At 50.6% G+C, this 26,005-nt stretch overlaps 1 protein-coding gene across 1 annotated transcript in view; it reads right to left on the reverse strand.

Annotated features, from left to right (window-relative positions):
- The window catches only part of Txnrd2 (thioredoxin reductase 2), a 52,283-nt gene that overhangs the window by 6,644 nt on the left and 19,634 nt on the right, over positions 1-26,005 (reverse strand). The window contains exons 9-14 of the mRNA XM_005369952.3: positions 18,936-18,955; positions 18,131-18,222; positions 16,131-16,305; positions 3,322-3,458; positions 850-945; positions 246-338 (exon numbers count right to left, since the gene is read on the reverse strand). Coding sequence (XP_005370009.1) covers positions 246-338; positions 850-945; positions 3,322-3,458; positions 16,131-16,305; positions 18,131-18,222; positions 18,936-18,955 — 613 coding nt within the window. The remainder of the gene's footprint in view (positions 1-245; positions 339-849; positions 946-3,321; positions 3,459-16,130; positions 16,306-18,130; positions 18,223-18,935; positions 18,956-26,005) is intronic.

Consider the following 26,005-nt stretch of genomic DNA (forward strand, 5'->3'; position numbering starts at 1 on the left):
GCGTAGTTAGGGGTGGGGCTGGAGGCTAGGAACCTCAACAGTGCTTCTAGTAGACACTGAAGCTGCCAGAGGCTTCTGACTCCCCTTGTTTCTGGAGCTGCCCAGCACTCCTGTCCTGTGGAGGCTCCATACTGTGTTCTGCCAGGAGCAGCCCCAGGAAGTAGCCCCTGTTTCCCAGACCTCCACCTCATGGAGGAGCTCTGTGGCGAGCGGCCATCCAGGCCCTCTTGTTGGTAGTCTCCTACCTCTACATGCTCCTGGCCATGGAGAGCCACGGCCTCCTCCTCAGACAACCCCACACAGCCATACTCCAGTGGCGTAAAGACAGTCGTGGGAACCTGGAAAGTAGGTCTGCAATCAGATAGGCCTCTTAGGTCCCCCAAATTGAAACTGTATCCTCTCAGTGACAATGAGTAGTAATCTGAGGCCAGGGACCCAGCCACACATGAGCACAGCAGGTGGCCACTCATTGTTCCTGGACTGGACCAGGAGCCAAACCACATACACCCCTTTCTCTGGGCAGAGCCCCAATACCGTCACTGGCACAGGCTTTTCTCTGAACCCGTCACATCGATGTGCTGGTCCCATGACAGAGCTCAGGAGATCCTGCCCATAACTCCCAATGACTAGGGATCTGGTTCATATGGCCCCCAAGGACTGTGTCCTCCTGTTCATATGTGCACACGCTCACATGTACCTATATACCCATGTACATACACGTGTACATACGCATCCAAGTATACATACATGTGTGCACACATACCCCACACACATGCAGGCACATGGTGCAAATGAACCCTTCAGTGCCAAGCCTTTCCCAGGTTGGATATGGGTCCTAAAGGAACTCACGTTGCTGTAATCCATTAAGGCTGAGGATTTCCCAAAGAGCCTATGAGCCAGCAGTTTTCCTGCCTTGATAGCTGTGGGTGTCAGCTCAGGCCGCCCCTGAGGGAAGAACACAACAGCACTATGTTCCAGGCAGCCTGTACAGATGCTACACCACCACCCACTGCCTTCCTGTTCAAGACTCCCAGTACTGTGCCCCAAGCTTTGAGGATGTAGACATGAGCAACAAGGATATAGACATGACCTGTGAGGGTGTGGACACTGCTACAAGCTGTGACAATCTGGACGTCTTTAGCATGCCGGCTGAATTTCCCACACTGACAATCTCAGGGCCCCAATGAGTTTACTTATTACTGCTGTCTTCCCTCCATCCCACTGCATGGGCATGCCCACGTTATCATCACTTTCTCTAGAAGAGGAAGTGAGCTGCCGGGCATAGCCCCACTACTCTCACTTGCACAGGCTTTTCTCTGAACTCAGCACACCAATGCTCTCAGAGTGTTGGTCTCATGACAGAGCTCAAAAGAGACCTTGAGTTTCCAATGACTCAGGGTCTAGTACATATGGCCCCAAGCATGTCACGTGCTCCTGACACACAGCTTGACATGCATGTCACGGTCCATGACAAATCCCAAATCAGTGTCATTCCACAGGAGACGCCTCTGTCTCGGGGCACACCTTGCCTCGGGTGTTCCTGCTTGCAGCAGCCCAGGCCCTCACTGCCAATCACCTCTGTAGCAGGAAATGCAGATGCTGTTTGGCATTCCGAAAATGAGTGAAGATCTACAGAGATAAACTCGGCTTCCAGCCTGTGCATTCCATCAGGCCTGACGAGCCCAGGAAACAGCTCCACACAGCACATTATACACCACCACTACTTCACCCTGGGGCTCTTTGTAGCCGCGGGCCTGACCTGACTGCAGTCGGATTACCTGCATTGCTTGCAATGATCTTTTAAACATGCCGTGAATTTTTAAAAGAAGGCCTTTGTGTGCCACATGCTCGTGGCAACACAGCACTGGACCCTACGGTGCAGAGACACACATGGTGCTCTTCTGTGTGAACACAGGTGCTGTCACAGGATGCAGTGCTCACAAGACAAAGTTGAAGCCGACAGCCAGAGACTAGAAGCTCCAAACCAACCACAGGCAGAGTCAAGCAACCACACCACCCAGGTTTGTGGCTGGAGCCTCATTTAGATAGTATCGTGAGGGGCTGGAGGGAGAGCTCAGTGGTTAAGAGCACTGGCTGCTCTTCCAGAGGACCTGGGTTTCAGCACCCACATGACAGCTAACAACTGTTTGTAACTTTATTTCCAAGAATATGGAATTGGATATGATGCCTGGATATGAAGGCTCTTTTGGTTTCCATGTGCACCAGGCACACATGTGGTGCACAGATATACATCCAGGCATATAAAACAAACGTGTCTGTGTGCATGTGTACGCATGTGTATGTCTGTGTGCATGCGTGTGCATGTGTGGTGTGTGTGCATATAGATGGCAAAATGACCAAGAAGAAAAGGACTGGACAGCAAGCCCCATGGAGCTTTTCATGCAGTCCTCCTCGGAACTGCCGTCTGCGAAGCCTTGACCCTGGAAGAAGTGGGAGTCTGGCCCTCTGGGAGAGTCACATACCTGAATTTCAGTCACAGGGCCTGAGGGTACCTTCTACGGTGGCCACTTGGTTCATCTGAGCATTTTCACAGTGGTAGGGGACCCCTCTGGTACACTTAAGACTCAGGAACTATGTAGCAGGCTTGGGACTTACTTGACACAAACACTCCAGCTTCCCCCGGGTTCCTTTCTACATCTCCCAAAGTGAGTTCCAAAAGGAGCCAAGGTAGGGTGTTCATCTTCACACTCCTGAAGGCATAGATCCAGGTGCCCTTGCCTAGCCTGCTCTGCTCCCAACCAGAACCTTCAGTTTCCCAGCCCACAGTCTCTCTACAGCAGTGACACTGAGCATCCCGACAGCTGGAGCAGTTCACCGCTTACATCTCCTACGAGGTCCCGCCATAGGGCATGCTCCTGCAGTGTCCCTAGTGCTCTTGGGAACTAGTGATGCGACAGTCATGTACAGGAGCAGTACCACACTGGGAAGGGTTGAACAGTGTCCCCCCCCAAACAAAAAAATCATACCTACTTATAATGTGAGTGTATTGGAAATGGGTTTGTGTGTAACATACTGACCCAAGTCTGACAAAGGACAATCTGTAAGACAAAGGAGAGCATAGGGCACCTGAAGGAGACTATGGTGATGATGGGGCAGAGCTGAGACCTAAGGACCACCCAGGCCCAGCAGAGAGGAGGCAGGAAGTAACCTCTTAGAAGGTACTGAGGAGTACAGCCCTGCCTGAACTCTTTCCTGTGGACAACAGAGCCTCCATAATGTTCACCTCAAGATCCGTCTGAAATAGGGGAGCACAGATATAGGAGTTTCTGGTGGCAGTGGTTGGCCAGATGTAGAGCATACCTCAGCAACATCTCCAATGGCAAAGATGTGGGGGACGGACGTGGCATCCTGGGCATCCACAACAATCTTCTGATTCTCAGGGTTGATATTCACACCAGCCTTCTCAAGATTCAGATTTTTGGTTTCTGGAACTCGCCCTTAAGGAAAAATAGAGAAAGTTGAAAGATTTAGGTTAGCAATTTTGATGTGGGTTCCTTTTATTGAAAATATTTCAACCAGATGTAGTGGCACACACATGAAATCCCAGCTCTTGAAAGGCTGGGCAGGTGGGAAACATGTTCAGGGCCAGCCATTCTGTCTAAAATAGAAAATAAATAAATAAAATAAATAAAAAATAGAGCTGATTGGGCATGTAGATGCAAGCCTTTGATTACAGCACTGGAGGGGGGTGCAGAGGCAGGTGAATCTCTGTGAGTTTGAGGCCGGCTTGGTCTACAGAGTGAGTTCTAGGACAGCCAGGACTACATAGAGAAAACGTGTTTCTAGAACAAGATTGAGAATATAGCTCAGCAGCAGACCAAGTAGATACCAGGCCCAGGTTTGAGTTCCTGTACAATATATAGATCAGTGAATCAATGAATGATCTGACAAACATCTCAGAGCTGGGTTCTATGGCTGGCCTAGGATCCCAGCTACTTTGAAAGGCTGAGGCAAGATGTCTTGAGTACAGAAGTATAAAGCTGTCTAGACAACCACACAAGACAGTCTCCAAAAGACAAAATGAACAACAAAATAACAATAACAAAACAAATGAACAAACAAAAACAATTTCTCAGAATGGCCACTTAGAAACTCAAAAGCCTGACTGCAAAGGAGTAGGAACTGAGGGGACTCTAACAGCCTCCGGCTCAAGGAGGGGATTCTATCAATGTCCTTTGCTAATTATGACAACTACTAACCTTGTAGGTACCCACAAAACCTCGTGCCATGCAGAACCCTTTAGTCTGTGGGTACCATCCGCTGAAGATGGTGTTTCTATCGGGTGTTGCTCTGCAACATGGGTAAGGATCAGACCCCTTCTGATACAACTGTAGCTTGACAATTACTTTGTGAGGGCCAAACTCTAGAATCTTCCACACCCCTGCCCCTGAACCAGTATGGCTCTGGTTTCAGAATCAGGAGAAGCCAGGCCTCTCTTGGAGGGGAATGGTGCTACAGACATCTGTCTGTCTTTTCTTTGCTGTGTCGTCCCCACACCAGGCCTGGTTTGCCTGACTCCATGACACAGCTCCTTCCTGGGCCTCTTCTAAGGGACACCTAATGGCTTACTGAATAGAGTGGGGTAAAGTCAGACCTCAGAGCTGTGTTCCAGCCCATGCTTGGGGCCCCTGCCTAGGTATAGCCTCTTTACATGGAGACTGACTTGCATGCAGGGCTACACAGGCCCAGGTGGCAGGGCCTACAGTGGTCACCAACATCCAATGGGCCCCAACTAACCTGGGTCACCTGTCCCTTTGTCTTTTGTCTACATGCACAGACCCACCTTTCTACAACACCTACTCCTTCACTCCTTTGTTTGTTGGTCTTGTTTTGTCTGTTTTGCAGTGCTGGATGGAAGCCAGGGTCTCACACACGTCTGGCAAGCTTACCACCATGAGCTTCCCTAGCCGCGACTGCTCTGGATTTAGTGAGACAAGGCTACATAGTATTTCATGTACAACAGTGCAGAGGAGGGTTGCTCCTACAGCCAATGCTGAGACAACTTGGGCTCTGGGGGTAACCCAAGAGACAGCCCCGCATGAATGAAGATGGAAAGGCTACCAATGTGGGTGAGGCACTGACGACCGAGGGGCTAGCCTGGGCACCAGTTCCTTCCCTGGCCACAGCCTCCCACCTCCTCAGTGTCAGGTCCTAATCACCTTAACCTTCTTGCTCCCTTTAAGGACTTCTTAAAGTACTCCCTGGCCCCTTTCTTCTCTGGAGAGCTGGCAGGACAGCTTCTTCCCAAGGTGCTGCCTGCTTACCAGTCTTTCTGTGCAGAAAGACCAGTTTTTTTCTTGTGAATTTCAGTGTGCCCATCTATAAAAGGGACCCAGACAAGATGAGGCACAAGTTTCACAGGAGACCAACCATCACACTTGTCATAGGCCCTTGACATATGTGTTTGAATTTCAGCACAAGCAGCCCTGATGCCGATGACAAGAGGAACTCCTGATGCCACCTGAGGGGCCTTAAAGACAGGACAGATATAAAAGTCTCCAGTGCAGAGTTAGTGTCCCCCTTGTAAAGACGGGGTGCATTCACATACATGTGCAGGCATACACGCACGCCAAAGAAATCAATGAAAAGATTAAGAGCAGTGTCTATAGAAAGGAGAGAGAGCAGATGCGGTGACATACGTGTGCTACCACAGTACTCAGGCAGATGAGACAGGAGGATCACTGAAAGCTCCAAGCCAGCCAAGGCTGCAGAAAGGGTTCCAGGCCAGCCAGAGCTCACTGCAGATCCTGTCTCAGGTAAAACAAACAAAAGAACAAGAAGACGACAGTGCAACAGAGGTGAAAATACTTGTCTAAACACATCCTTTGACACTTTGCTTTTCTGAGTTTTTTTGATGCTTATACAAAGTTTATACACTCAAAAGAGATATTAACACAGGAAAAATTCTAAAAACCACAAACAAATTTAAACAAATGATCCTGTAAGAAAACGAAGACTATAAGAGAGCAGATGACAGGACCATGGCGGCCCTCTCAACATCCTCAGGGGACCCTTCCAGGACCCCTTCCCAAACCTGATGCCGTGTTCATACAGAACACAGCAGAGTTCACACACAGCCTGCCCTGTCCTCTGTGCACTTAGCCCATCTCTAGATGACTCCTGAGATCTAACTTAATGTCACTGGTAGGTGAGGCTATGCTGCCACTAGGGGAACAAGAAAATACAGTGTGTATGTGCTCAGTACAGTGCTACAACAAAATATTTTGGGTTGGGTATTTTTGCTCAATTGGCAGACTGCCTATAGAACAAGTATGAAGTCCTGGGTTCAATTCTAGCACCATAAATCAAATGTTTACACATGCTTATAATCCCAGCACAGGGATGGGGATATGGAGGAAGGGGACCAGAAGTCAAGGACATCCTTGGCTATGCGGAATGTTTGGGGCAATCCTGGGCTACAGAAAACTGTCTCAAAAACAGCAACAGACAAACAGCAGCAGAACACTTACCCCACATGCACAAGGTTTCATTAACGGTACTAATAAAAACATATCTACCCTCGGTGACTCCAGAGTTGTGGGAACCCACAGATGCACAGGCCAACGATTCTGAAGAAACAGAGAAGCTCGTGTTTCCACGGTGTGGATTCTATCTTAACGTGGAAGTTACAAAGATATCCGTGTGCCATCCAAGAAGGACTGTGAATACCCTGAAATATCAAACTCACTTGCTTGTTTTTGGTTTTTCAAGACAGTGTTTCTCTATGTATCTTTGGAGCCTGTCCTGAAACTAGCTCTGTAGACCAGACTGGCCTTGAACTCACAGAGATCTTTGCTTCCCCAACTGCTGGGATTAAAGGCGTGCACTACCAACACTTGGCTGAAATGTCAAATTTATACTAGAAAGTCATGGTTTCTTCTCTTCTAAAACATGAAGTTCTTGACCACAAAAAAAGGACTTGAAGCACAAAGAGCCCTGAGTGGCTCTGGTTTTAGCCTGGGCTCTCTGACACTTCCTACCCAGGGGCCCAGGCTCCACTGAGCTACAAGGAAGCATCCAAGCATGACCAGAGTCCTGCAAGTTGTGCTGTGCAGAAAGGCGGCATATCTCAAGGGGAAGACATCACTGGTCAGGGTGACCTCAGGGAAGTGGCTCTGGCCTATCTGTGTAAATTGTGGAGTATCTCCTGGTCCATGTGGGCCACATATGAGCTAACTGGCTGGCACTTCTTCACATGGTTCTTTACTGGGTGGGCACTCTTCCACTTCCCCAGATGCCTGGGACTCCTGTGAAGTGCTTGCCCCTCTCTGCCCACCCTGGATGCCTCCTCCAGACAGGCTCCGAGAGTCACCTCCCACCAACAGACGATCTACATGGATAGGCAAGGACCTGTGTCTCACCAAGATAGCCAGCAGCTGTGTAAGGAGCATGCTGACTGGAGCCAACAGTGAAAGTAAGCAAATTCACGTTCTGCCCAGATTCTCAAAATAGGCCTGTGACCCCCACCAGGCAGCCAGTGATGATGCTGAATATGCAGGCTGGTAGTCTCCGGACCACAGGCCTCAGCTTGCCCCCTTTGGCACATCCCCTGTAGCTGTCCAGCAAACTGCGCAGAGCTGAGAGAGAGGTGATGGGCTTTCAGACAGTGTGAGCTGCACCATGCTCACCCTCAGCTTTAGTTTTGGGTGCACAGCCAAGAGCAGGGATGGGACAGGATTGTCTCTTGGTGTCAGTGTGTCTGTCCCCTCACATTCCATACAGTTCTGGGCCTTCGGGGAGGGTAGCATATGAGATTTATCATGGCTCAGCTGTCAGGGGAGGTCCCCTTTGCCTTGAATCCAGATGACGGTGGTCCCTGAGTGGGTGGATGTCCCCCAGAGCCAGGATGCTTATGCTGCTCAGGAGCTCCAGACAATTCCCCAGTGACAGAGGTGATCTGGCATCAAAGGCATAGTTCCCACAGTTCTTGGTATCTGGGACAAACTAGACTTTAGTGTGCAATGTCCAGGAAGTGGGTGGCGCCCACCTAAACATCTGGCAGATGAAGCTTTAAGTCTCCAGCTGTTATGGTGGATGAGGAAGTCAAAACACTGAGACTCAGCTAAGCCTGGCTGCTACAGTTGGCTTGGTCCTGGCTCCAGCCTCTTGGCACTATGCAGCCACAGGAACCGGGAGTGGGCAGGCGGGCACCACGGGGATCAGCCTAGACTCGGGCAGCAGGAGGCCACATCAGAGGAAGGAGCTGGGTCCTATGGGTAGGGCTGGAGCACATGAGAGGAGGCAAAGGCTCTGTAGGTTAGGGGCCCATGGCTCAATCCTTGGGGGTCTTCTCCAGCTGCTGAGTCCAGCTTGCTGTACTCACTGCCTCCTGGTAACTGTTGTGCTGGAACTGGAGTGGCCAAGGGAAAAACTGGCAGCCTGCTCTATTCAGGACACACCGTGTTCATGATCTCTCCCACATGTATGCCTACCTGATCCTGTGAGGCCAAGAGCATCTCTTTGTGTTCCTTGTGGTAACTATGGTAACTACTGATCTTGCAGATGCAAGGAAGTCCTATACCAAGGTCCTTATGGAAATAAAGATACAATAAAAAGATGCTGAAGACAGAGATACATCCTGATAAATGTGTCACTGAGTAGTTTGACATTGTGTGAAGATAAAGTATTCTTACGCAAACCTAGATGCTCTAGCCTACCTTCCAGGTAGACCTGTGTGGTCTAACACGCAGAGCCTTTTGTTGCTACGCTACTACAGCATACAGCACTCACTACACTGAGTGCTACAGACAACTGCAGCACAGCAGGTCTGTGCTTCTAAACAGGCTTATTTCTATGTGTATTGCTGCAGCATTACAATAGTCTTGAAGCCACTATGCCATAGGAGTTTTTTTTAGCACTGGGATAATCTCCCGGGAAGGCTGGTTCAGAATCACAATGCATACATTTGAAAGTAGTACCAGGAGAGAAGGCAGGGGAGGAACTAAGTACCCGTCATGGTCTATTGCAAAGCCAAGATTTCCTAGGACATGTTGTATATATACATTTGGGAAGTACAGGAGCATGTGAGCCAAGTCTGCAGGGTAAGGAACAAATGCCCCGCTGGTTGGATAGAGGAGGGAGGAGCAAAACAGTGTGGCAAAGAACTTGGCTAGTGTGTGGCAAGTGGTTTGTTACTGCTCTGGAAGGGATAGGAGAGGAAGGCGGGAAGGACCAAGACAGGCAGCCATGGCTACTCAGAGGCCTAGAAAGCAGTTATCAGCCATGATGTGGCCCCAGAGGCCGGAGAGGCTGTCTTTCCCCAGACATCCTCTATTGCGGGATCATTCTCTGAAACGGAGACAAACTCTGCAGCCAGGGTACAGACCACAGAGAGAAGGGGGGGGGGCATGACCTCAGACACAGCCTCACAACTCCCTCAAGCTCTGCTCTCTCCCTTGGGATCAGAGCTGGGTCTGATGGATCCCCTGGCACCATCAGAGCTGTAGGACCTCCTGAGCTCAGGTCTCGAACCCAGGGAAAGTAGAAAACAGGTGCAAGGTGGCAGCCCAGGGGTCACCCTCCTAAACAGGTGGCTCTAGGCACTCCATGGTCAGTGACACACTCACACAGTGAGAAGCAAGGTGTACGAGTCAATATGCCGAGCAATGTCCTCAGCAAACACAAAAGTGTTCAGGCTACGCGGGAGGGCAGCCACGTTTGTCCCGGTGCACTGTGCTTGGCGCCTCTCCAGAACCTGCTGCGCCTAGAACCAGTTAGTTCAATTTCTGTGGTGTCATCCCACAGCCTCAGCTCTGGAACAAGTGCAGCGGTGGCAACATGCTCCTGCACGGAGAGACATTCGGGGCTCCTGGGGCTCTACTGCCTAGACTCCAGCAGGAGGGAGGCCTGGAGCATTCTGTGCCACGTGTCTGCTGATCCTCAGAGGAAGGGAAGCTGGACTAGAGGACAGGGCTTCCTGGCTTGTGACAAGTAGTTTTGTTTTGTTTGTGTTGTTGTTGTTGTTGTTTTTGTTTTAACACTCTGGCCTTGGTACAGCACCTCTCCTGTTGTGTTAATTTGCACTTCTCTGAAGACTAGTAAAACTGTTTACTGCCTCCTGTTTATTAAAGCATTTCTTTTTCAAACTGCTGATCCCTGACTCTGCCTGTCGCCTCTCTTGCCTTACACAAGCTTCACATGTGCCCGATACTTGTGTTCTGTCATCTCTCCTACGATGAAGGCATGCAAACCATGTTCAGATGTGCTCTTCCTTTCCTCTGGCATAGGCCCAGAACATGTGTGCTGAGGACCTCTGGCTGTCACCTCCACACCATACCCCAACACACATGCCACCTCCCCAGCACGCCCCCAACACACACAACCTCCTGGAGAGTTGACCCTTCTCCAAGAAGTGGTTAGAGAGGGCAGTAGGCCAAGTGAATGATAAGGCAGCCATCAGTCATTACCACCTACTCTGCTGGATACAGGGCTATGTAGGTGGAAGGCCACAAGCAGCACCCTGCGCCTCTATGATCCACGCTAGTTAAACGAGCATGCCCTCCAATTTCATGCCTGCCTACAGCACATGTTCCCACCAGGGAAGGGCAATCCGTGAAATGAGGTGAGATTTAAGTGCCAGCAGGAACAGGGAGGGTGGATGAGGGGCTGTGATCCAAACTGCTATAGCCACACCAGGTGGCACAGAGTTGGACAGAGAAATGCATGCTGTGGCCTTGAGATAGTCTGAGGTCCACAAAGGCCTGTGTGGAGAGCCTAGGCAACTGTCCCATGAAGCCCCCAGTGATACTCAAATGTCCTGAGCCTGGCCTATTGCTTGCCTGTTCCATTTAGGCTGTTTTGTTTTTAAATCGCTCTTCAACTTATTATCTATGTTCATGGGTTCTTTTTGTAGTCAGGGTTTCACGTAAACCATGCTAGTCTCCAACTCACTGTGCGCTGAGGATGATCTTGAATTGATCCTCCTGTCTGCCTTCCAGTGCTGGGATTACAGGTATGAAATTGTTTATGCCCAGTTTCTGTGAGGCTAACTCAATCAAGGGCTATGTGATTGACAGGCAAACACTCTACCAACTGAGTTACATCCCTAGCCTTTTAGTCTTTTTTGGAGTGAGGAATTGGGGGGTAGAGTCTTATTCTGTAGCTCAGGCAGGCTACAAACTCCCTATATAGCCCATGTTCCCCTTGGAATCATGGCAATCCCTCTTCCTCGGAGTGTAGGGTTTACAGGTGAGAGCCACCAGGCCAGTTCCCTTCATTGTTAAATCATTTACTTAGTTCTGAGGATTGAACCCAAGACCTCCAGCATGGTACATCTGTTTCCTGCTAAACCCAAATCTCTTCCCTTTCCTCTCCACAGCCTTCTCTCTCTCTCTCTCTCTTTTTTTTTTATTATGGCCCTGACTCATAGCTTGGGCCCACCTACAGCTGAGGGCCCCAGGAACACTATGTCACCTGCAAGACACACAGTAGGGAGACCCTTGGCTAGTGTGTCCACGCTCTGCTCCTTTTCAGAGTCTTAGCTCAGCACCCAGTGCCGGGGACCAAGCCACCTCTCAAAACCTTCAGGCAGCCCAAAGCTGGACTTCTCATTTGTTGAGCTCAGGACGCTCCTAGTGCTAAGTGTCCACCCGTGTGGAGCTCGATTCTGTTTATTCTCCTACCCCTGTCCCTGCTGCATGGCACTCAGTACTGGGAAGGGCTAGCGTGACAGTGCCGGTCATATGGGCATGTCATTTGCATACACAAACAGGTAGTCCTGGGTGGGAATGGAGAGCCAGACTACATAGCGCATCCTGGGCTGAGGTTGGGTCCCAAGATTGGGTGTTCCCACACAGCTTCCCTGTGCCCTGCCTCCCTGGACGTGGGTCAGGTGCCCATGCTGGGTGGATGACCTCCACATGGAGTCAGACAGAAGCTGGGAAGTCTAGCCCCAAGCCTACCAGCCAGGGCTGACTGTCTACTCTCACAGCGTTGCAGAGGCCCAGACCTAGATTTGACTCACGCAGATGATGACAATGAAGACAAGATACTAGGTTGTCTAAGATGAAGCCTGAGCAGGAAGAAATGGCTTAGTGGTCAGGGTGAAAACCAGGCGAGTTCCTCCCCAGGCCTCACCTGCCACTCTTCCTCTCTAGGTAGGTTCCTCAGGCACTGTCGTCCCCAGCTCTTAATACAGACTATGTAGGCGCAGCAAAGCCCCTGTTCCACATGCTGGTAAGGAGTCCTGTGACCCAGGAATGAATGTGCCACAGCCTTGTCTTTCCTGGGCAGGAGCAGAGAACTGCCTGGCTGTGTTCTGGCAGCCAAGGGCAAAGGTCAGTCTCCGCTCAGTTTCCCAAGGCTGCTCTCCAGAGGCTCCACATACCTTCCTTAAAACCAAGTTTCAGCTCAAGCCTCAGAGAAGGCCTCAGAGAAGGCATCTGTGGGGGCTGGCCTGGGCCAGCTCCCATGACAGCACCGATTCAGGCCACAACTGGTTAACTCCTGGCTAGGCAGAGCAGATCCCGCCTGCCTGGACTGCAGGCTGACTGTCTTCACTCAGCGCCATAATCGGCACATCTGCAGACAGGAAATCCTCCTCGCTGAGGTTCCCAGTCTATTATCTGAGACACCTGGTGTGGGCGGGTGATTCAGAGACAAACAATGAGGGGCCCCTGCACAGCAATTAACTGCTTTAACTGCTAATATGTTTAATCCACCACTGGAGATCAAGGCTGTGTGGAGGAAAAGGCTGACTGCCCCTCCTGGCTTCCAGAGGGCAGCCCCACTTTGCCATGGCTGCAGTCTCACAATCTCACTGCCTACAGAACACTGGCCCCCTCAGGTATAGGGTGCGGGGCCTCTCCTGGCCATAGGTGTCATGGGGGCCCAGAAGAGCGTCCATCCCTTTTCTTAAATGTCCCTCAAAGTCCAGCTTGTTGAGATGCAAAGCATGATCCACAGGGATGTCTGAGGTACCAGCTATGCAGCTGTGCGTTTTATTTTAACCTCTCAGAGTGCATCATCTTATAGCAAGCAGAAATAATGCTTTGTTAAAGGCTTATCAGTGCAAACTTCAGAAAACAGTCCCAGTTGTTCAAGTGGGAAGTGGCTGCTGAATGTTTACAAAACCTGGCTCAGATGGGGGTGGTGAAGTCAGCACATGCCCGAGCGCCAGCCCCACCACCCAGAAGGCGTGCCAGAAACCGCTGCCGCCACTGCCACAGCCCTGGGGAAGCAGGGTCAGAGGCCAAGGACTTCGAAAAGCTTCCACCCCCAGCATCAATCACTCCCAAAGCGTGTCTGGGGGATACTCTTTTTGAAAATAGAAAAAAGTAGAACAGACTCCCAGCAAGGGAGGGACAGAGGCTCTGCCTGATGAAGACCCCCTGGAACCAGGGGAACCAGACTTTGCAAAGGCACAGATCCTACAGCACCTGGCCACATGGTCGAGTGACAAGACAAGGGCTGGGCATGTGATGCACTGTGGTGGCCCAGGACTGCAAGTGTGAGGCTAGTGTGGGCCACACTGTGAGTTCTAATCAGTCTGTCCTATGTAGGAGGCCCTATCACAAAAAACAAATCAAACAAGCGAAACAGCAAACAAAGGTAAGACAGAGTTCCATGTGCCCAAGGTGAGGAAAAGAGACAGGGGAGGGGGGAGGCAAGAAAAAGCTGTCTCCTCGCCAATTACAAGTTTAAGATAAACCAGACACTTTGGGGTCTAAGATGTCACCTCATCTTTTTTCGTTTTGTTATGTTTTTGTTGTTGTTGCTGTTGTTTTGTTTTTGTTTTTTGACACAGGGTTTCTCTGTATAACAACCCCGGCTATCCTGTAATAGCTCTGAAGACCAGGCTGGCCTTAAACTCACAGAGATCCTCCTGCCTCTGCTTCCTGAGTGCTGGGATTAAAGGCGTGCACCACCACCACCCGGCCCATCACCTAATCTTTTGTACTGTTCACAATGAATTTATTTAAAAGTTGATTTTTACAATGTGACCAAGAGCATACTCTTTGTCAGCTTTGACTAGGGTGATACTGTATTTGCGCTGGGGCACTCAGGTCCACATTCGCATCCTCTTCTGTGTAATCTGAACCAGTCCATCTCCTCTGAACAACTCAGGAGAAAGTTTATTTCCAGAAACATTGCTATGCAATGCAGCCCTGTTCCTTAGGAAGTCCATTCTAGCACACCTGGAGACCACCTGTCTTATTGAGATGGAGCAAAAAGAAGTTTCCAGGGTGATCTGGTTTCTGAGTCCTAGCTCACTTTAGATAGACTCCAGAGACCCAGATAATCTGGGACAAAGCTCTAACGTAAGTTTCTGTTGATCCACATTTCCCCTATGTCAATGTGTAAATTCATACGAAAGTCAGGAAAACTAGAAACCCAAACTAGAAAGTATTCGCACTGAGGTGGGCAGGCTGTTCACATGGGGATGTGGTGTGCATATGTTACCTCACCAATAAGGACCCATGGTGCTCTATTAAGAACCCCATTCACCATGGCCAGTATGCTGCTCACCCAGCATGCCTGTGATAGGAACAGCATCTTGGATCTCTATTCTTGCCATTGGCCGCTGGCTGAGCCTCCTCAACCCTTACCACATAGACCCTGACCCTGTAGGCATTCCCCTGGCATCTATCTAGCAAAGTCAGCAACAGCTAAGTATGTACAGCCTCGCCTGCTAGGCCTTCATCCCCATGAAAAGCTGGACCTACCATCCATGGCAAGCAGAAGGACAAGAGGAAGGCTACATAGTGACAGTCAAAGCACACCTGCTGGGATGGAACCCAGGCCTGGGACATGCTAGGCAAGCCTCTGTTAATGAACCACATCCTCTGGCCTGTATCAACACAGCTAGCTTGTGGACATTTGTGTTCACTGCAATAGTACTGACAATAACCAAAAGGTGAAAGCAGCCTGCATGTCCATCAACAGACAGATGGATAAACAAAATTGTTCAGCCTTAAAGAGGAAGGAAATTATGACACATGCTAGCACATGGATAAACCTTGAGGACATTATGATAAGTGATTCAGGCCAGAAACAAAAAGGTCAATGCTGTAAGAGTCCATTTATGAGTTCCTGGAGTCATCAAACTAAGATAGAAAGTGGAGTGGTAGGTGCCAGAGCAGGAGGAAGCTGACATGCAGTAAACCAGGGGCTTTGGAGCGGGACAGTGCTCTGCAAACAGATGTGGTGGTAGCTGCACAGTAGTGTGAATGCTCTTGCTGCCTCAGAGCCGGGTACCAAATAAAATAGAACACTTCATGTTATACGTATGACTGCCACTTTTAAAACCTAAAAATATGTCACTGTGTGTTGCTGTGAAAACACATGTGTATGCCGGTATGCACGCATATGTGTGCATATGTGTGAAGGCCAGATGGTAACCTCAGGTGTCTTTCCTCAGGGGCTGTCCTCCTTGTTTCATTGAGGCATGGCTGGAGTTCATGGAACAGGCTAGGCTGCCTATCCAGCAAGTCCTAAGGATCCACCTGCTTCTGCCTCCCTAGCTCTGCAGCTCTCTATGTATCATTTTTATGAGAAAAACAACTGGCGTAAATCCAGCATGATAGTGCAAGCCTACAATCCCAGTACTTGGGTCACAGGGACAGGAAGCTGAATTCTAGCTCATCCTTGGCTACAATGGAGCTTGAGGTTAACCTGGGCTATATGAGACACTGCCTCAAAGTGAGCAAACAAAAAACCAGCTTGAAATTATAATGCTATGAAGAAAACATAGAATTCATTCAAGATAGATCTATCAAAATTTAAGCCCTCTAGGAAATCTCTAGGGTTTATGCTGAAGCCTTAGAAACAATCCATGAAGGGTTGTGGAAGGCCTCACACACCTATCCTGAAGGATTATGCCTGGTGACACCACCAACCCTCTTCTTTGGTTTGATTTCCAGAACAGCACATGGCAATGGGGAAAGAAAGAGAGGCATAGTGTGTCTGGGACAGCCAGGTGTAGGTACTGTGTCCACAGCTTCCACAGTGGCCTGCAAGGTGTACCAGGCAGTGGCCAACTTGCTTAGGAGTGAGCAGAGTGGAGCACCCAGGAGGGAGGACAGGAAGGTGAAGACGCCTCTTCCAAGGGAATATGGTTCTGCTGGTTCCCCTGAGCTACAGAGTGTATGTGTGGCTTGCCGCATCCTTACCTATGGCCCACAGGACAGTATCAAAGGTCCCTGTGTCCTCCTTGCCAGAGGCGTGGTCCTTCCAGATGACCTGCAGTTGGCCAGTTGGGAGTTTTTTGATGACAGAGGGGATGCAGCCTTTCAGGAATCGGGTACCATGAGATTCCATGTGCTCTGTGACCAAAGATGACATTTGCTGCAAAGCACAAGGAAGATACCATGAGGACCAGGTCACTATTGGCAGCAGGTACTGAGAGCACCCTAGCCTTACACCTTGCTCTCAAATGCCCGGCAGGGCCAAAACAGGGCTCTGCCCAGAGAAGATGGGATACTCATTACCCCCACCCCTGGGTCCCATTGTTCTACGATTCTGGAGGCCAAGTACCTCCTGGCTCCCACTTCCCGGACCTGAGACTGGTCAGGGCATATTTAGTTTCAGCCTCCTCTCTCAGTCCCAGTTCAAGTAGCTGGCCTACCACTCCCCACCCAGTCTCCACTGGGAGTCACCAACGTCCCCTCACTGCCATCAGGAAGCTGGGGGAGCTGACAGAAGATTCCGAATCCCAGGAAATGCAAGAACAGCAATGTAGGCCCGGATTGGGGGTGGTGAAGGTGTTACAATCAGCTCCTAGCCCACAGGGCCCCATGTGTCACCAGGCCTCACTGTGGCCTGGCCAGTCCATATACAGCTCTGCAGTTAAGCCAGGCCAACAGCAGAGACTAGACACAGCTGCCTGGAGGTCATAAACAGCCACCATTTAAAACCTGTGCTATCTGCCTGAGTGAGGGGGTTCATGCTGGATCACATGTATGAGGAGCCCTTTACATCAGGGATCAAATCTCAATTTGTCACAAACAAAGGAACTGACCATTAGCTGCTTAATACTCTACATGCCACCAGATGCCTGGCGAACTCAGACGTGCAAGTCTCTAAGGGGAACTAAGGGCCTGCTCAGTGCCCAGTGCGGCTACTGCCACCTGGCCTGAGACTCCAGCCCTCTTCCCTGCAGGCCCCTTTCTTATATATCTGCAGCCTGTCTGCTGCTAACATGTCCCCCGGCAGCAGGAAATCCTTAGGCTCCCCAGATGTTGTTCCCTGTAGAGGGGCTTGGTATGCATACCCTCGGCTGTAGTGGCACAGCTTTAGGATGAAGTCACACACAGCTGCAGGGGATGGAAAGGTGTTTGTAGGGTAGGGTGATGGAAGCAGGGGTCATGAGACCATGGACCCAGTGTATTACATACTCAGCTGTCTTTGCCAGGCTTCTCTCATCAGAGTTTAGCATGATCAAGGACTGGATAATCTTTGGTAGAGTGGTGTGGGAAGTCCTTCTGTATGTGTGTTGCTTTTATTGGTTAGTGAGTAAAGAAACTGCCTCGGCCTGTGATTGGGTAGAATAGAGCTAGGCAGGGAAAACTAAACTGGATGCTGGGAGAAAGAAGGCAGAGTCAAGAGACACCATGTAGCCACCAGAGGGGAAAGATGCGAGCTGCCAGCTGGAACTTTGCTGGTAGGCCACGAGCCTTGTGGTAAAATATAAAATAATAGAAATGGGTTAATTTAATATGTAAGAGCTTGCTAGGAATATGATATAGTGATTGGCCAAGCAGTGGTTTAATTAGTACAGTTTCTGAGTGGTTATTTAGGGAGACTGAGCAGCCAGGAACAAACAAGTGGCCTCCTACTACAGTACAGGACATAGACTATTTGGCATCTCAATGACAAACTCAAACTTAGATTTTAATGGGTGACTTGTTTTGGGGGATAGGACTTGAAATACTGCCTAGGCTGGCCTCCACTCTTGGATTCAGATGATTCTCCTGCCTCAGCCTCTCAAGTGGCAGGAGTACAGGTTCGTACTAGGCCACCTGGTTTTTGAGAACCATTTCTGAAGATTCAGGCCTCTCCCCTAGGACACACCTGCAGCTGCTGGGGCAGTGTAAGGTAGCCAAAAAAAAAAAGAATGTGGCTTCATGGGAGAAGCTGAGGCCAGATGAGAGCAGGGGCTCCTGGGCACTACCTGGTCAAAGCCGCGAAGGGGGATGCTGCGCATCATGACCGTGGTATCCAGTCCAATGCCTGTGAGGAAGCCGGCACACTCTAGGGCTACGTCTTTAGCAGCAAGCTAAGGAACACTAACTGATTGTGAGTTAGGGAGCAGAGGGGCAACAGAGCCTGGACCCTGCTCCCACTGCCCAGGCCCCGTTCCTGCTCAGCACTGGAGGAGACTCTGCTGAAAGCTTCGGAGATCCCCAGGGCCCCGGGTCTCAAGTACATAGAGCTGCCAGTCCCAGCTGCAAGCTCTCCCAACAGCACCCACAGGTCAAACAAGTTTATGCCTCCACATGGCTTCCATCCGGCTCTGGTGTTTAGTCTCAACCTTCAGGGGAGAAGAACCTTGGAGCAGAGTTGCAGAGCACTGCTCGTGGCCTGTGCTCCTGGGCTCAGCCCTGGGGCTTTCATCTTCCTTCTAGATCCTGTCCTGACCCTGAGTCCCTTAGGGTTCCCCTCTTGACCCTTCCTGGTCTGACTGCTTCTCGTGCAGGGATGAGGTCAGCAGGGCTGCTCTCAAGGGAGATGCTCATCACAGCCACTGCGACCGCCTTGCAGCCTTCTCCAGCTGTCTCAGCAAGCTTAGTGTGAGGTTCAGGAAGCAGTAGCCTTCAAAGGTCAGCCCCAAACAGTTCCCTGGGCCCAGACCCCCAACCCTAACAGGTTCAGTTGAGTCCCCATGCGAGAAAACAAAGTATCTCCTGGGAGGGAGAATAGTAAAGGGGCAGAGCATCATTCCTAAGGATGGCCATCTGCACTTCTGCAAAGGATACAACTGGCTCCGACCACCAACCTGTGGAGAAAAACAGCAAAGAGCACAAAGTGAGTCCTAGCAAGGCTACACGCTGTTGTTGCAAGGCTGGGATGAAGACGGGCCCTGTAGCCTTCTTGCTAGTTACTCATAAGCAATGACAGTTGAGGCTGACTGTTCAAACAGGTGATGTCAAGGTATAGAACCCGCTTCCTAAAAGCTACAGCTATGAAATACAACACAGCAAACAGTGCTATTGAACCAGCAAATTGCCTGGTGGTGAAGGCTGCACGGTCAGTGACAAATGACACCTGGCCTGTGAAAAGCATAGGCAGCACCAGGCACTGGTGGACATGTTGAGAGATGGCCCTCAGAAGCACAAGGCTTTCCTTCTGCCCACAGATGAGTCTTGCCTCTTGAGCCAGGATGGAAGCAGGAATGACCTGGTAGGACATTAAGAGGGCCAGAATGGGGAAAGAGGCTTATAGGAAGCAGCTCCCCATGAGAAGGGCCCAGATCTGTGTCTGTCCAGTCCTACTACATATGGGCCCAAGGCCCACCCCCGGCATTCCCCCCTCTCTCTCTCCCCTCTGTCTCCCTCTCTCCCGCCCCCCCCCCCACACCACAGAGTCAGAACAAGACACTGTAACTCACTGAAAACAGTCATTTTAATCTTCTCTTGTGGCCAGGTCCACACTCCACATACATGCACATATAGGGACAAACAAACATGAAAGTCCTTTGCACGCCCATACACACTGTGAACATACTAGTATAGACAAGCGGTCACACACACCTGTCCATGTCCTCTCACATGCACACCCATGCAAAACACACAGGCACACGTGTGCACACTCATGCAAAAAGGCTGAGGAAACAAGGATTCCCAGCCAGGGCGGCTGCATGTGGGTGGGCTCGTCAGATCACCCCTTCAGTCTTTGAACAAGAGCAGGTGATGTAAGGATGGATAAGCCTGATGTCAGTACTAATCCTGGCAAGTACTAATGATATAATTCTATTTCAAAAAGCGGCGGATCCCTCAGAATACTTGTGCAGGTGCCCTGCGGGAAGCATCTGGCATGCTGCTTCTGCACAGGAGCTGGGGACAGAACTATGCTGACTGGCTGAGTACAAGGAAGCCCCAGCTGGTCATACAAGCCCACTCAGCATGTGATGAACATGGACAGGGGATCTTGAGATACCAAGCAGGACAGCAGAACAGAGGCACTTTTCCGGTCCCCCAATGAACTGGCCATGCTAAAGAAACATACACAGGATGCAAGTGTACATCTGTCTGCCTGCAAATGCCCACACAGGTGCAACGTGTTTCCGGTAGAGACATTTTCCAAAATATAAAACCTAACACTTTTTGGATTTGATGTATATAGTGAGAGGTCTGAGCCATTTAAGATATGAAAGTCTGAGTTACTTAAGAAGCAAACGGAATTAAGCTGCTTCAATCACCCTGCCTCACCTGTAGGATGGAAGGTGAAGGTCTGAGCGTCTAACAAGCAGTAACTTTGTTCTCAGCTCCTTGAAGAGCATGCTGGACCCAGCCCCCACCTTCCAACAAGCTGTGGAGACCCAGCCTAGAGGGGCAGCACCAGTACAGTCCTTCTGTTGGTGACTGGGCCTCTCTACTTATCTCAAGCTCCCTTCAGACTCTCCCCAGGACAGCTGGAACCCCAACCCCCATTTCTAGGCCCTCCTACCACATTGCTGAGTATGAAGCAAACAGTTTCCAGAATCTGATTCTTCTGTTTCTGCAGTCCACGTGTGCCTCCCCGCCTCCCACAAAGCAGGCTGGGTGTGGGAGATGGGTGGGCGGGCAGCCAGGGATCGCCATCTGCTCTAGCAGAGCCCACAAGCACTGTGGACCTCCTGAGGTGGCCCCACCACAGAAGGTGGAGAGCCATCTCCCAGGTGCCCCCAGCCCTCAGGCCACCACCTCCAAATTGCCAACTCCAAAGCACACAAGGGAAGGCAGACACCCACAGGCAGGCACATTCCTGGGGGTGGGGGAGCTTTGAGTGCACACACACGAAATCTCCACAAAAGCTCACATCTTGCTTGAATGGACAGTGACCTTGGGCCACTTGTTTTATGAGTCCTGGTGACAGTAGCGTTGGTTTTCACTCCACCTCTTCCTCTAACTGACCAATTAATGGGAACATTTATTCTTTCAAAGATGAACAAAAGAAATCAGAGGACTGAGGTTCTTTCTAGGAATGGCCATGCCTGCCTGTAATCCCAGCACTTTGAAAGTGGAGGTAGGAAGATCAACTTGAGCCACAAAGGGAGTTTGAAGCCGGGGTGGACCCTTGAGAACAGAAAGGGGAGGAGACTGGAACAAAAGCAGAGACAAATGAAGCTTCCAGATCCTGAGTCAGTTCCAGAGGTGGAAGCTCTAGATTGACTTCTACTGGCCACACTCACCCAGGACCAGCTGCTAGGAGCAGTGACCAGTGCAGCTGCAGCCAACTGCAAGGGATGGCACTGCTGGTGCTGGTGCTGGCAGGCTGGAGGAAGGTTTGGAAGCTCAAGAGTTAACACTGTATTTAAAGACCCTGGGGTCAGATCTTTGTCTGCTCAACCAGAAGTCACCATCTTATACCTTGGTAGCCTTGAACCTAATTCCCTCCCCCCCTCCGTGTGTGTGTGTGTGTGTGTGTGTGTGTGTGTGTGTGTGTGTGTGCCTTTTAATGTGCCAACATTCTCCATGGATGCATGAGATTAGTTTAATCACAGGGTGGCTTGCTTGTCAGAACTGAAAGGGAGGAGGAAGCAGAAACAAGGGCATTAACACAGACCTGTGAAGCTAGGCTTACAGGGTGCTCAGTCTGCCTCTCAGCCGGCAGGACCCTAATCCTCTCTCCAGGAGGCACACCCACACAAGTGACAGTCTCACAGGAGCACCTGGTTCCTTGGTAGTACTGCCAGTCCAGGAAGTGCCAGTCAACACTCTAGAGCCACAGACTCTCCAGGAAAGCAGCTCCAGAGAGGAGACACCACAAATCCTCCATCCTAGTGGAGCTGGCTCCAGATTTGCCTGGACCTGCCAGTACCACCCAAACCTCTAGGGTCTACCCCTGGACCAAGCCCTGAGTAGTGGGAGCTACCCAAGGTCCTGGCCCCACACAGGCAAACAAGCAGAAAAGCTGAGAATCAAGCCCCAAGCTGACAGCCACTCTCCCTGCTGCCTCACCAGAGCACCACATGAAACAGAGTCAGAAGCTGGGAAGAAAATGAGAATATTGTGCAGCCATGGCTCTAACTAAGTGGCTCTTCTAAGATAAAATGTACCTTTCTAACTCCTGCGCTTAGAACGGGAGAAAAATGGTCATAGTACCTTGGGCAGCTTCCCAATTTAGTGAGGGTCAGACCAACTCGGATGGCGGCATTAAATCAGCCAGTCTAAAAATTCTCTTGTCCAGTATGCTGCCCCACGCTTGTAGTCACAGCACTCAGCAAAGGGAGGTGGGGTTGTCATGACACTGAGACTGGCTTCAGTTGCACAGCAGGCTCCAGACTAGCCTGCACTAGAGACCCTATCTCATAACACAAAACACTCTCAGCTCCACAGTGCCCAGAGAGAGAACCTCAGGTTGGCACGGGTACATGGGAGTAGATTGTCATGGGCTGGCCTCAGTCACCACCATTTCCAGGGCTAGTGCGGTTAGTGTGTAGCTAGGACGGTTTGAATGGACTAATAGCAGAGGGAGAGATTGCCCCCCCAGCTCTGTAATCCTTTTGGGGACGAGACACAGTGTGAAGGGAGAGCAGGAACAAGCAGGTTGTAATTGTTACCTGGACACAGCTCCTGGAGCTCAGGCCCAGTGTGGGAGAAGCTGTGGAGCCAGCTGCTCACCCACTGCGGCCTCCTCACCATCCTGGGTGTGCCAGCTCAGGAACTAGAAACAGTGAGTCTAGCAACAGCACCCACTGGTCAGCCTGCTGGGGGCAAGGGGATGTGGAAGAGAGTGCCTGTGGGAGGACCCTGCTTCGTGGTTTGGATATCCAGAAAAGAGAGGTCAGAAATGCTGGGCCAGGTCAGCTGGGGGGGGGGGGTTAGGCCTGAGAATCTGTGATGCACAGAGGTTTTCTGGAGATATGAGGGTACAGGGAGACAGTCTGAGCTGCAGGGTTAGAGGCAGGGCCAGCTCTTGCCACTCCCTTGTCCCTACACACCCGGTTCAAGCTACCTATGATCTGTAAGTGAATCCCAGTGCCAACTCCCACATCCCTAAAGCAGGGTTAAGGAGCAAGCTCACTTTTCTCACCTACATCCTTTACTGTCAGGGCCTTGCTGTGTCAGTGGGACAGTTTTTCCACAGGGCATCAGCCACCTAACTCACTGGCAGCGGATGCCTGCCCTCAGTGGCCACTATCTCACTCCCTACTTTTCCCAAAGGAGCCCTGCACTCTGGTCTCCCTCCCTACCTCATCCCTTCTCCAGCTTGTCCTAGATTTTGGCAAAGAGCAACGTAAAAGGCAACCAGGCCCAACATACACTGGTAGTTGGGTGGTAGCAGGTGCCAACATGCTGTCTTACCCTGGGCCTCATACTGCCCAGTTTCAGCCCCTCTAAGACAGGACAAGGAGTCTAAGACAACATTTGCAAGCTCAGGGGTTCTTTCTATGAAGTTGCTAAGACCCTGGGTTCTAGCCAGGTGCTCCATCTACTACAGCTGACAGGTGTGACCTCGCCTGGCCAGCATCCAGCTGCTGGGTAAAGGGTGTCACTTAACCATGTCTTCTATGGACAGGGCTCAGACATAAGTGCCTCATCTCTGCTATCTGGCCAGCCCTGGGCTCTCTGAGACTCAGATGTCATCCAAGGAGGAAAGAGGTTCCTCCGTTGATGCCCAGGAGCAAAGGCAGTGGGAGGTAATCCTGGAAGCCCGGACAGCTATAGTTACCACGCTGAGCTCAACCCACCTAATGGGTGACTAGCAGGCGTTTGTCATCACACCCCACATACACTAGAAAATGAGTCCTGGCTGCTGCCTGTGCCCAGGTAGACAGAGGAAGGAAAGCTCTGAGATCCTGCTGATCCTACCATGGTTCTGGGGTCCTTCCTCAACAAATGCCAGCCAGCAGACAGTGCCCACTGCAGGCCCAGGCCCAGAGGTGCCATGTACCCTTTGGTTGCTGACCTGGCCTCCTGGATGAGCCATGTCAAAGTGTCACCCGGCTCCGGGAGGCACCCTGGGGCCATAGGGACAGCCCTGGGATCCATATTAATTTCAGCTCCATTTTAAAGGGGAGTTAAAATAAACACAGGGAATATTTATAAGGCAAATAAATCTAGCAGAAACAGCCCCTCCAAGTGTGAGCAGGGCCTCCCCCTCTGCCCCAGCCCAAGCTGATAAAATACAGAAATGCTACTGTAGACCCTCCAGGCTTATTTTGACTGCGCGGAGGAATGTAACATGTAAACACTGCCTCCCCTGCCGCACTGTTACAACTTGCATTAACAGCCTGGACAAAGCCGCATTTTCACAGAAGCATCGTACAGGGATATATCTCCAGCTTAATTTTTTTTTTTAAAAAAAAAACCATTTCCTCACATAAATCATGCTCAGAACTAAACGGGTGACTGATGCACCACAAACACTTTTTTCTTAAACAATAACATACCTAGATTCCATCTACACGAAGGAGCTTTAAAAAAAACCCTAAATGTTTTTTTTCTGGAGAAAATAAATACTGCCGTTTTGTTCCTGACTAAACTATCTGAGGGCCATATCTTTTCAGCTGAGCCAGCTCCACCCCCCTCCCCCTGGCCCAGCACACAGCCGCAGGGGAGAGGTCCCACTTCTGGACTAGCGGGGTTGGGCTTGGAGGGTGCTTTCTTGCTGGGCTGCACTACATGCACAGCATTGGGTCGGCTTACCAGAGACGGGGCCGACCAGAACTCAGAGAATTATGACCTTTAGAGAGAGCCCAGGAAAGAGCCTCAGACCAGACTAGAGATGGAGAGTAGGGCCAGCGTCCAGGGCTACTGCAGCTCCAGTGCTGTTCATGTTGGGTCCAGCACAAAGAGCATCATGGGAAGATAGGAGAGGTCAGGGTGCAGGAAAACAGAGAGGGAGTGAAACAGGCTTAGTGGCAATGCCCAGCAGCAGCACTGCTTACAGACAGGCAGCAGGGGCCACAGGTAAGCCAGCGAGCACCACAGCAGCCCAGCTCCACAGACAAGGGCAACCAAGCCCAAGACATAAAAAAAACCACCCACTCAGAGGTGGCTAAAAACCAAAGCAAACCAAAGACCAAGCTGGGGTGGGGGCAGGCCCTTTTTCTTAAAAGGGTAGCTATAACTATAACTCCAGTTCTAGGGGATCTGATGCCCTATTCTAACTTTCATGGGTACTAGGCATGTATATGCTATACATATATATATGCAGACAAAACACTCATAGACATAAAATAAATATTTTTAGAATTTATTATTATTTTGTGTGCATGTACATCTGTGTGAGGGTGTCAGAAGCCCTAGAACTGGAGTTATAGACAGGTGTGAGCTGCCATGTGGGTACTGGCAACCAAACACAGGTTCACTGGAAGACCAGCCAGTTCTTCAACTGATGAGCAATCTCCCCAGTCCCTAATTTTTAAAATAATAATAATAAAAGACAAAAGGCAAATCACAGTTTGGTAATCCAGTGGAAGTCATCATGAATCAGTATGAACTCATCCTCAGTCTGAGGGAGGGGGGCTTTAGACAGCAGCAACTGCAGTCACATGTGGGAACGGGAAGACAGCCAATCCACTCTGTGTCTCACAAAAAAGCAGACAATGCCCATGTTATGGGGATGAGGGAGAAGCAGGCAACAGAGCATTAGGGAAAGGGTGCAGCTAGCCTGTCAGCAAAGGCTGAAAGCCCTTGGACCCAGCTTTTCTGCTTCTAGGAAAGATGTCCTTCTAGGTCTTATACTGTCAAGATCACTGTTGGTCAAATGCGCAGGTGCAGCAACACTGGACTCTGGTGTACCACCAGTGGGAACATGGGAACACCACCAGTGGGAACATGGGAATGCCACAACTGGGGACACTGCCAGTGGGAACACCACGACTAGGAACACCACCAGT

Source organism: Microtus ochrogaster, unplaced genomic scaffold (assembly GCF_000317375.1).
Source record: "Microtus ochrogaster isolate Prairie Vole_2 unplaced genomic scaffold, MicOch1.0 UNK68, whole genome shotgun sequence".
Classification (NCBI taxonomy): domain Eukaryota; kingdom Metazoa; phylum Chordata; class Mammalia; order Rodentia; family Cricetidae; genus Microtus; species Microtus ochrogaster.